This window comes from Ovis canadensis, chromosome 5 (genome assembly GCF_042477335.2).
Source record: "Ovis canadensis isolate MfBH-ARS-UI-01 breed Bighorn chromosome 5, ARS-UI_OviCan_v2, whole genome shotgun sequence".
In the NCBI taxonomy this organism is placed as follows: domain Eukaryota; kingdom Metazoa; phylum Chordata; class Mammalia; order Artiodactyla; family Bovidae; genus Ovis; species Ovis canadensis.
Window position 1 is genome coordinate 78,854,305 of NC_091249.1, and position 12,354 is coordinate 78,866,658.

The window sequence follows — 12,354 nt, forward strand, 5'->3', positions numbered from 1 at the left end:
AAATAGTTTGATACATTATCTGGAATTGGAAAAAGGAGTTTGAGAGGAAATGGAGTTGTGTAATTTCTTTCGTCTTTGCTTTTGGAAGTCTCCTTGCTTAGTTGTAGAGCAATACTTGTTCTTACCAAAGCAGGGATCAAGGAGGATGTAGGATGCCCCTACCCAGAGGTGTTGGTTTTGGTAAATCATGAAGGAATTTAGAAATTTCTAGTTTAATAATACTGCTCTTTACTCTAAGTGAAGCATTTGTTCCTTTTAACAGACTGTAGAACTGGTACCTAGTTCTCCACTTTGCTACAAAGATTCTTCATACATCTTCCTAAAATTCACGTACCTATGTAAAGAACTATGAGGATCTAAATTGTACAATATTTCCTTTTTTGGATTTAGGGTTTTAAAATCCTAAAGCTAGGTCTAATAAAAAAACAAAAACAAATCCCAGTAAGTCAGATCTCTGAAAACTGCCTCTAAGGAAAAGTTTATTTTTCCTTCCTAGAGTTTCTGTAATCAATTTCATTCTTGCCCACAACAAACCCAACCCTTGGAAATAATTGACAAATAAATAGGACACTGGAGCAGGAAAGCTTTCACAATGAATCCCCAAAAGAAAATAGTACTGGGAAAGTGCTCCCGCTCAACTCACCCTAAACTGCCTGGTTTCTATGTTATAGCAACTGTGATATTACAAAAACATCTGTTCCTGACATTTTTCAGCTTTGTAAATAACCAATGGGAAGAACAGATCTTAAGAAAATGCTCATTAGTGAGGGGAAAACAATAACAACAGAAAACCAAAACCAAACAACAATAAACCCCCCACAAACCCCCACAGGGATTTGTAATTAAATAGTATATAGGGTCCTATTATGCTAAAGTTGGAGTCCAGTGATTCCAAAGTTACATATGCAAAATGAGGAGTATGCATTTTTCTTCAAAGATCATCTGTGGCTTTAATTCTCAAAAAGTCCCTATGATCCAAAAAAAAAAAAAAAGTTTAAGAACCAATGAAACAGTCATTTCATCCTGAGCTATTTTGATCACCATTCATTTCTTATAAAACTGAAGGGGTAAGTCACATCTGAATTAGTTATTTGTTCTTCTAAAGTGTTAGTCAGTGATTTGTTCAAAGAAGCAATTCCATTACCCACTGAAACCAAAGTTCTGTCCTGAAGTTCAGACAAAGGGTAGAGTCAGCATGATGGTAAGACCTCTTTCACATTCAAGCTTCAGTCTTTGAAAGAGTAGAAGTGAACCCAAATTAACAAAAACAGGTAAAGAAAAATGATACCAGTAGTCATAATATGCAGCAGTTGTATCTTAAACCAGAATGACATGTTTATGATCAGGCGAAGCATTTATAAAGGTAGCTTGTGTTTACGAATATAACACTTTGGGTGACTGAAAGAGTTTCTCCTCTTTGGGTGAAACCTGCGTAAGGCAATCACTTAGCAGGTGTTAGTTCTTGAGTAACTACTGCTGGCTTTTCATGATCTTTCCTCCAGTAGGAAACTACAATTGAGTCCAGAGTCAGATTTCACTGGGTCCAAGTGTAGAGTTGATTCAAACTTGACCCCTCATTTGTATTACTTGGATCACTGCGGAAATATCTAGGGATCAAAGTGAATGTCTGGTGAAGTGTAAATGCAGAGGTGAAAGGTGTTGGATGTTTCAGATTTGGCTTTCTTACAGATCCTTGGAAGTTCATGTGTAGAGGGTCTGGTAATGTCGTTTGTAAACTTTTGTGTTGCCGTACTTCTGAAGGAGCTCTTGAGCCTGTTGCTGCATTTCCTGGGTCACAAAGCTAGGACATTGGGACCCGACGTGAAGCAGGATGAGGCAGCATTCCAGCACGTCTGGGAAAGGCCAGGTCTGAAAGATGACACGGGGATAAACAAGGAAGCATTTGCCAAACAAAAGCTCTGTACACCTGCACAGAAGTCACTGGTGACTCAGCCTCTGCTACTGACATATCCCTGGCGTGGCTGAGCCATTTCTCTTTTAAGACTCTTCATCAGTTACTCTAAGGAGAGATGATACTCAAAACTGGGATATCCTCAAACGATACAATCTTTTTCTAAGAAGAGCCCTACTCAAATGAATTTAAAACATGATGCTTCTGTTACTACTAGGGGTCACATTCAAACGTACCTATCCATTTGTAAACGATCAAATACATGGTACCATTTTACTTTACCTCCTAATAGATTTCTCTGAAGGCTGAGGTATAAAATTGCTTGGGATATCAATCACTCTATTCTCACAAAACATTATAGCTCACCAAAGGCAATTAGATCCTCAGTTTTTAAATAGACAGAAATGTGTACAGAATTCAGATACATTAAAAAATTTGGTGTAGTCAACTGATAATACAAAAAGTAATATTTTACCAAATGAACTGCTAATGTATCTTACCTTAATACTCTCAGGAAGCTTAGCTATTCTCTCATTTGCCTCTGTAAGTCTTTTGGTTAATTCAGGCAAAGAAACTGGTTCATTTTTTTCTTCTTTACTAGTGATAATAAAAAAAGTTACAAGTCATATGTCTTATTGCACATAACTTTTAAATCCATTATGTTGTAAATTACTTTTGTCACCTGGGTCTTTAACTCTCATCTTTAAATACTAAGGCTAAGAGAAGGGAATTTAATGTGATGTGATATAAAGTTTTCAAAATGCGCTATCGTTCCTCACCACTTTCCAAATTCCCGTTTCTTAGACACACAGCTCCAGGAAGAATTAAGGTTCTTCAGGGGATTCAACCTGCAGCCAAGTGCGTAGGGCCTGGATTTCTCTGGGTAATGGGTTGGACAGAGCAGGGGTCCCTACCCTCGGGGTGTACGGATGCACGTTTTTCTGGGAAGAGTGTCTTAAACTTCTCAAAGGGGCCCTCTGATCAAAGGTTGAGAGCTGTTGGTTAGAGAACTGTTTAATGTTTTTCTTATTACTAAAACCAAACGTATAGTGCTGCTTAGAGTTTACCTCACTAGAGAAGTACTCAGAACTTTGACTCAAGATTTCAATTGTATTTTTAGAGCAACAAATGTAATTTTAATTTTTAAAAGTTAGTAATAATAGCTATAAATTTATTAACTACTAGTTAAGATATTTTAGGCCCTCTGCTGGCGGGAACATAAGGTAAAAGGTACTCAGCATAACAACTAATCCGTAACTGCTAATTACTGCAGATGGCACAGCCGAGTACCCTGTGACAATACAAAGGGGCTCTAAAGTGATCAGTGATCATCTACCTGGCCCTTATTTTCAAAAGATGTGATTAGGACACTGCAGCAATCTGATCATTTGGGATGTTTTACAGTTTGGTGTGTAATTCTATATACTACCCTTTTTGTGTGTTTTTTTTGGGATAGTACTGAAAAATTAAAAAACAATGGTTTTTGGGAATTTCCTGGCAGTCCAGTGTTTAGGACTCTGTGTTTTCACTGCTGAGGGTGCAGACTGAATCCCTGGTCAGGGAACTAAAATTCCACAAGCCAGGGAGGCTGGCCAAAAGAAGAAAAACAGTGGTTTTCATTAATGATGTAATGTTGCAACTCCCTATTTTATATGACTGATTTTTTGGGAATCTTGCCCAAAAGGGTTTCATTGTATTATTTTATTAACAATATTTGTGATTTTGTTTGTCAAAACAAGCAAGGATAGGGTTGGTACTCCATTTATGGATAAGGGAACTAAAGCTCAAGAGACATTAAGACTCCTGAGGTCACTGAGCAGGACCAAGACTGGACCTCCACGTCTGACCCCAAAGCCTGTGCCTTAATGACTGCTGTGTGGGGCTTCCAAGTGACCCGATCAGTCTCACCAAGTACCATGTGAGAGTCGAGCAGGGGATTTTAGTTCCACAACGTACTGAATCAGTACTTACCACTGGTTCTGAGGATGAGAGAGGGACTCTCCTTCCTGTTCAGGTTCATTCTTATCAGGGCCATTTGCTGTGGATTTACAGAGTTGACTCTTCTGGTGTTGGCGGATCATTTCTCCCAAGGTCTCTTGGACTTCAGCAACAGTTCTCTGTGCATTTTGGAGGTCAGCATGCTTTTCTGACAAGAGCTCCTTACAAGCGTTCTGCATTTGCTCACCTTCTTCTATAAGTCTCACGTCTAGTTCTGGAGTCCTGCTTGGCTCTGGCTGGGAAGCTTTGGGGTCAGTTTCTTCAGGGCTGACCCTGTCAACCTCTAGGCTCTGTTCAGTAGAGGTTTTACTTCTGTGAGCAGCTCTTACCCAGACACTGGACTCAGGGCAAGGCCCAGAGAGAGACCACCAGAATTCATATAGACGTCCGTAAATAAAAAAGGCCTTCAGGCTTTTGAAAGCTGGTGTGGTGGGACCCTGATGATCACCCAGTTTGCCTCTTAGGTGGTCACAGCCTAGAAGAGAAGAAAAGGATTTAGGGTTGTTTATTTCTTTGTCTGCCAGAAATCTGATTTCATGCCCACACGTTCCCTGTAACCCAAGAGGCCAGCCAGATCCCAAGAAAAAGAACGGCAGTGATCCGTGGGACCGCATGCTTTCCACCAAAAGTCAGCCAGAGCTTCTGGCCTAAGACAGTGTCCTCATTGCTCCAAGCCATGTAAAGCATGACAGAAAGAAGTGTTTCATCAGTCCCACTGTAGGCTCTGGGGCTAAGATGCCACTGTGTTCTGAAAACCCCTAATGTTTTAGGTCAGTAACCAGTTATGTAGCTCAAGGAATGTTTTCTCCATTCTTTATAACTTGTGAGTACACTGCTATTTCTCTCTCTAGCTGTGTGTAGGAGAAAGTATATAGGGAACACTAAAGCAGGTAGGACCAGTAAAGGGAAACAGCTCAGTCACGCTAACTACCTCTTAGGACTTTGGGTTAGAGAATTCAAACTTTCTACTAAATGACACAATGGCCCATCTATGTCTTTCAATAACCTATGTACTCCTGGTGCCACACCACTGGCAGTGGTTATATCATCTTCAGTGGGTGTGCCCCCAGTAGGGCTGGGGTTCCTTTACCCTGCGGAAGAAAGGCTGAGTGCACTTCCTGCATGATGGTGAAGTTTCCTGAGTCGTAGCTCCGGATCACAGCCCGAAGCAGTCCTTCCACAGCTGCGTCCCAGGAGCCCGCTTCCTGGCTTAGCACTGCCAAGGTCAGGTCATGGCAAATGTGGAGCAGGAGCTGGAGAAAAGAGCCAGAGTCTCAGGTAAACATCTTTGCACAGCAAGCACTGGGATGACACCAGAAAGGGTCCTATTTACAGCATTTGGGAAGTACACACAGTTCACATTTAAGAAAAATCCTCCTATCCCCACCACCATTTGCTTCCTCATTGGAAACATTCATATTTAGTTGCACAGCAATATACAGTCTAGTTTTAAAGTCTGTTCAGGCTAAGAAAATGCCTTGATATTTGCATTTAATTAAAACATAAAGTTTTAATTAAACTTTTTCTGGAACTAAAAGCTTTATAATTAAAAGAAAATCTGGAGTGTAATTAAGAAAATTTTCAATTTTAAGTGTGCAATTTGATGAGTTCTGACAAACATATGTATATATACATACATTTAGTATAGCCACCACCAAAATCAAGACATAGGATATGATATTTTCACTTTAAACCCCTTTGCAGTCACCTCCCCTCTCCCCATCCCTTGGCAACCTCCGATCTAGTTTTTGCCAGTATCATTTTGTCTTGTCTAGAATTCATATGAATGGAACAGTAGAGTCTGTAGTCTTCTGTGACTTGATTCTCTGACTTATCACAGTGCTTTCAAGATTCACTGATACTCTTTTTGCATTCGTAATTTGTTCCTTTTTGTTGTTGTACAGTTTTCCACTCTGTGGAAATACTGTAGTTTGTATACCCATTTGCCAACTAATGGACATTTGGGTTGCTTCTGTTTGGCTATATGAACCAGTCTATGAACGTTTCTGTCCTAGACTGTGCAGACACCTGAGTTCACTTCTTTTGGTGAAATATCTAGGCAGTGGGGTTGCTCGGTCATCGTGCATATATGTTTAATTATAAGAAACAGCCACACAGTTTTCCAAAGTGCTATACTACTTGAGAACATCTCGTTCCTCAAGAATATAATAATGTTTCTCATTAAAAAAAAAAAAGTGGATAAACTGAGATGTTTTCATAGGATGAGTAGAGCAGCTGTAATGAATCGATTTGTTCTCTTCCTATCAATACAGACAGATTTTATAAACGGTCACATAATAAGCAAGCCACAAAATAACACATGGTCTGATGCAGGGGCTAAAATGTTGGTGAGCTAGGGGAGGGGAATGGGACTGGGCAAGGGAACACTGAGGGACTTCGACTTGGTTGTATTTCTTTAACTAAAAGCACAATATACAAAACCAAACCAAAAGACTCTGTGAAGCAAAAATGACAGAATATGAATATCTGTTAATTCCAATTGATGGGTACTTATTACCCGCTTTTTTTGGTGGTGGTTGTTTTCAGACTGTTTTATTTTTTCATTTAGAAGGGAATGCTGGTCAAAGACTAACTTCAGAGACAAGGGCTCTAATTACCCTGAGGGGATCTTTCCACTTTCCTGGGCCTGGCTTAGTCTTTTCTGAAATGCAAACTGGCATTCTACATGTTTCCTTATTATACTAGACAGGGGTTAGAGAAGTCCTACTACTGAGTGACTAATATCAGAAGCTCAGGCAGAAGGCACACCTGTTTGGAGGGAGTGTTACTTGTAGCAGATGGGTACTTGATCTTTTGCAGCTGCTGAAATGCTGCCTGGTACTGCTCTGGGGAGTCGAGGCTGAAGGTGCTCTTCCATACTGCAGTCACCCTCTCCACAAAGGACCCTTCGCTGTCTGTGGGCCAAGCATTGTAAGAAAAGGAACTTTTGCCTTCAGAGAGCTGCTTTTCCTCCAGGTGCTTGGACAGTAGTTCAAGAAGGCAAAACACCAATCTCTGACCCTGGAACCCAAAAACAAAGGAGAGGAACTGTTACACAGGGAAGTGCTCCACTATCTAGGACTTTCCCTGTCTCTCAGATTCTCCCCCTCTGTATCTGCAGCAACCATACCCCCTCAGTGGGCTGCCAACCTGATGTGAGTCTTGAGTGTGGGGGTGGAGGGGAGGGAGGAGGTGATCTAATAGATGATTTTTCTAGGATCTTTGGGATCCTAGCCTTTTTGGGAATTCCTACCCACAGTTCTTGGAGCTCAAGCAACCATATTTTATAACATGAAACCCTAACTATAGCCCTACTCACTGATATTTAAGCCACATATGGGCCAGCCACTTAAGATTTGTGGCCAGTGTGAGAAAAGATGGGCTGGACTCATCTATCTAGTTCCTTCCTCCGCCCAGACTTCAGATGAAGGAATGCAAAAGTTAAAGCATCATGGGCAGAAGTGCTGGAGCAGACGAGCTGTGTGGGTCTGAGACCTGGGGCAGTGGTCAGGGGCTACATCCAAGTAGGTTTAACCAACTGGAATAGAACAGAACACAGACAAAAGGCCCAGTCTTCTTGCTTTGTTAAGGATAGTAAGAGGAAAAAGAAAGAAGTGCTAAATAACCATTTTGGAAACTCTTTTTTTGTTGTGGTGGGGCTGGTGGCAGATAAATTAGTCTCTCTGGTCACTCTGCAAACAGCGTGCCACGTGATACTGTCTTTGAAGATGTTCCACCTTTGCCTCCACGTTTCTTCTGCACTTCCCAGAAAGCCACCTCCTCACCTAGTGTTTTTCTTGGGCTTTGGACATTCAGCTAGGAACTGTCGTTTGGCCCAGTTATTCTCCTGAAGGGACAGAGGAACTAAAAAAGTTCATATGATATCTGACAAGCAAAATTCTCTAAAATGAATCAAATGTTTACATGTTTTCAAAACTCATTTTTGCTAAGGCTTTTAAGATCATCACAGTGTTGATATATCGAAAAAGACAATGTTGATATGTTGACAAAGACATTTATTGGAAAAGTTACTGATTATTTAGCCAGATGGAAACAAAAGATTTAATGGAAAAAAATGTTTTTTAAATTTGGCTGCTTCAGGTCTTAGTTGTGGTTACACAGGATCTTTCGTGGCACATGGACTCTCTAGTTGTGGCGCGCAGACTCAGTACTTGTGGCACACAGGCTTAGTTGCTCTGTGGCATGTGGGATCTGAGTTCCCTGACCAGGCATAGAATCCACATATGCTGCACTGCAAGGTGGATTCTTAATCACTGGACCACCAGGGAAGTCCCTAACAGAATGTTTTGATTTTACCCAAATTCACTATGGCATGCAGCTGAGGAGGGCTCCTACAGGCAGAGCACGGTGACTTCTGTTAAAGCTGATCCATCTCCCTCTTCAAAGCAGACCCTCTCCCTCTTCATTTCTGTGCTGATGACATCAATGAAGAAAGCACAGGGGCTGAGCTGACTAAAGGCTATTCAACTGCTAAGCAATGAGAACCACTGTCGATGACCACATTATCTCTTACTCTGAATATGGCAACTGCAAGCCCTGGGGTACTTAGATGGGATAGTATGGCTAGGGCTTGCTGGATACTTCTAAGAGTACCTGCCAGATTGGCTCAGCTTGTGCAACTGGGTAATGCACTTGGAATGTGACTGGAGAGGATCTGGGGCTCCCTCCTAAAAGCAGGAGAGGCAAAAAGACTGACCTTTAGACTTGTATGGAGCTGCAGGGCCTCCTGGGCTCCCACCCAGTTCCGGGCCAGAAGCAGTTCCTGGGCACATCTTAGAGCCAGGGAAGCTGACAACTCGTTCTCTCCCACGATGGAGGCCAGCTCTGCTGCTGTCCTAAGTGATGCTGCATCCCCCTTTTTGGCCAAAACTTTGGCTGCATCATAAGCTGAAGTGGCCCCTAAATAGCTAAGACACAAAAGAAAAACCAAACATAAAAAGACTGCCTACTCCTGCTCCCCAGAGGGTCAGATCATTTCTTTCTGTCCACTCTGACTCGCATGGCTTCCTGTGGTCCTAGCCGTGTCACTGCCTGTGGCTGTCCCTGTGAAGGCTGAGGCTAGCACGGCAGAGAACCCCAGGCAGCATCATGGAGGTTAAGGACATGAAGGAACCCCAGCAGCTGCTGAGATGAACCCAAGCAAAAGAGTCGTTCCTTCCCTTTTTTCAAATTTAATGATGCAAGACATCCCTGAAGAAAGGAGTACCTTCTGAATCCGCTACTAGGATTTCTTGAATAGTTATGGTGACTTATGTAAATACCAAGTAGGTAGACCATGCTGAATCTTAATGAAGCTGGGTTTAATACACATATGCTTTTTAATTTGCTAGTCACTTCACCCCCACCTCTAAACTAACTTCCACTCCTGTCCTGCTCTTTGCAGCTCTTCTCTGTCTGGGTGCACTCAGACTTACCATTTTGCTGCTAAGGCATAGTGGCCGTCTTTTTCTAGGATGGCTCCCCAGCTGAGGTACAGGTCCTTTATGATTGGGTCCTCTGGGCGCAGCCGGGCCTTGGCAATTGCAATAGCTTCCCTAGAGGCAAGAAGAGGTAATGAGCCAATCTGAAAATAGCTCTAGGAGCGGGTTGCAAGATAGGCTACGCCTTCTCTGTTGTCTGTCTTACTCCAACTTCCCATAAAACAACTGTATTCCTGCATTTTAGGGCAAGTTAGAAAGGGCAAGCTGCGCTTTCCACCTGTTCTTCACCTAGGTCAGCAATACTTAAACTGTGGTCTGTGAATTCCTGGGAGTACCCAAGGCCCTTACAGGGGGGTTCATGAGGTCAAGACTATTTTCATAATAATGTCAAGATTATTTGCCTTTTCTTACTGTGCTGACATTTGTACTGATGATGCAAAAGCAATGGTGGGTACACTGCTGGCACCCAGAGCAAGGAGCCAGGAGGTAGTGGCTGTTGTGGTTTTTTTTTTTAATAAAGGTAAATTTCCGGAAAAATTATTAATTTCACTAAATGTCAGGTTAATATTGATGGAACCTCATTACTTCTTGAAAGAATGACTAACATACAAACGATAGTTACTTAGCGTTGAGTATCTGGCAGATGTTTTCTCAAGAATGAACAAAGTAAGCGTATCATTTCATGGAAACCAACCAAAACAGTACTGTTGCCAGTGATAAAATCTGAGCTTTCAAGTGAAAATTAGAGTTTTAGGAATCTTGTCTCTCTCACTGGGAACCTGACAGCTTCCCCAAGTTAGAAAGACTTTTCTGATGAAGTAAGGAATGTCATTTTTTTATATATATATTTTAATGAAATGTGTTAACATTTGGAGGATCTGTGTAACTCACTGAACTACTATTTTCCAAATGACATACAACTTCTGGTTTGCATCCAACCTAAAGTTGTAGCTGGAGTCAGTGTTTTAGACTAAAGTGATTCAGAGCAATATTAAGAAGACCTCTATTTCCAGCCATGACGGGGTGATAACTAAGACCACATGTATTCTCCTGTCACAAAATTAAAACACTGGAGAAAGTAGGTACAAAACAAGTGTTTGCAAACATTGGACACGAAGCAGCACAGGACTGTCATCCTGGAGAAAAGAAAACATGCTGTGAGCTCAACCCTGGCCCTGGCCCTGGCTTTCTGCCTAAAACCATCTTCCCAGAAGAAACTCCAGCAGAGCCTTCACAGTTAGGGCTGAATGGAGACGAAGCAGTTGGAATTTGTGGTGCACGACAGTAAGAAGCAAGAAGCTGTTCAGAGAAAGAGCTCCACAGTGGTGCTTATGCATACTGTTGAGTCTCTGGTTTAAACACAAAGCTGTGCATGGAGGAAAGGCCTTAAGGCTGGACAAAGAATAATCAGGGAGCCGTACGCTGACTAATTCCCAGGGCTCATTCAGGGTAGGAGACGTATATACAAGTTTTGACCACCCCGACATCTAGTTCTGATTTGTTGAATTACACAATGCATTCAGCAAAGATACTAGAAGGTAGGAGGGCAAACTAATTCTAGTGTATGGATTTTTCTGCACCTGCCCTAAAAAAGCTTAAAAACAGCCATGAGAAGATCAAGCTGATCTGCAGGGAACTTGACTGCTTGCCAAAAGTGTCCAGCATGCTCTAAAGGAAGACAACAAACCAGAAGAGGATAAACAAAAAGAAAGTCTCATCAAAGCCATATGAAATGGCTGAAAAATCAGTGGTGGATAAAGTTCTACAAACAGGAAAAAAAAATCCTATGTAGCAAAGATAAGAATAAATACAGTAGTCAGCAGTGCAAGCCAAGAAAAAATGGAATGATATGTGATGCACAGAAAGACAAAACCTTAGAAACCTAGAAGTCTATACCCACTGAAAGATTCTTTAAAATAATGGCAAAATTAAAGACTTTTACAGACAAACAAAAGTTGATGGAGTATGTCACCAGTGGAATCACACTAGAAAAAAAATGTTGGAGTTCATCAGGCAAAGAAGGAATTGATAACAACTTGTAAATTTGGATCTACATAAGAGGATGGAAAATGTTGGCATTAAGTATATGGGCAAAAATAAGAAAATGTTTAAAAACTTAAAGAGACAACTCATTGTTTAAAGCAAAAATTCTAACATTGTAGTGTGGGGTTATAACATGTACATAGTATGTCTAATATACGACAGCAACAGTGGAATGGATAGGAAGAAAGAAAAGGGTGACGCAAGAACTGGTACAGTGTTACTGGAGGTAAACTGATAAATTAGAAATGCTCATCATAAATCCTAAAGTAACCATTAAAAAAATAAGGGATTATAGCTGAGAAGCCAGTATTGGAGATAAAGTCCAAAAGAAAAGAGGAAAAAAAAAATAGCAAGATGGTAGACTTAAATCAGTCACACCAATATTTACATTAAAACACTGCAATTAAAAGGCAGAGACTGTCAGACTAGATAAAAAAACAAAGCCCAGTTGTATGCTGTATATAAGAAATATTTTGGGAACTTCCCTGGTGGTCCAGTGGCTTAGACTCTGAGCTCCCAATGCAGGGGGCTAGGGTCTGATCCCTGGTCAGGAAACTAGATCCCACGTGCAGCAACTAAGAGTCTTAGTTGTCAAATAAATAAAAATAAATACTAGTAAAAATTTTAACAGAAGACATATTTTGTTGCTTTCGCTTTCTGTACTTACATATGTATTACAGTGAAACAATATTAACTTATACAGCATCAGTCTCAGAGTGGTTACTGCTAGAGAAGGGATGAGGACAGAACTGGGGAAAGGCAATTCAGCCAAGTCTGGAATACTATACTTCTTCTTTCCCAGGTTAAACAATTTCCTCTTTTAATAATTCATTAAGTTGTTCATTTGTATCATGCTGTTTTCTCTATTTGTGATACTTTATAAAGAAATTAAAAACATCAGTGGCAAATATTGCGGAGAGTTAACATTTTGTTAAGTATAGGTGGTGGATGTGTTGATCT

The 12,354-nt window shown here is 41.1% G+C and overlaps 1 protein-coding gene across 2 annotated transcripts in view; it reads right to left on the minus strand.

Moving 5' to 3' along the window:
* Positions 1-446: 446 nt before the first annotated feature.
* Positions 447-12,354, minus strand: part of GEMIN5 (gem nuclear organelle associated protein 5) — a 39,326-nt gene continuing 27,418 nt past the window's right edge. For both annotated transcript variants that reach the window (XM_069592472.1, XM_069592473.1), the window contains exons 22-28: positions 9,346-9,465; positions 8,628-8,838; positions 6,680-6,931; positions 5,001-5,163; positions 3,884-4,385; positions 2,413-2,509; positions 447-1,869 (exon numbers count right to left, since the gene is read on the minus strand). In XM_069592472.1, coding sequence (XP_069448573.1) covers positions 1,702-1,869; positions 2,413-2,509; positions 3,884-4,385; positions 5,001-5,163; positions 6,680-6,931; positions 8,628-8,838; positions 9,346-9,465 — 1,513 coding nt within the window. In that variant the 3' untranslated portion in view covers positions 447-1,701. The remainder of the gene's footprint in view (positions 1,870-2,412; positions 2,510-3,883; positions 4,386-5,000; positions 5,164-6,679; positions 6,932-8,627; positions 8,839-9,345; positions 9,466-12,354) is intronic.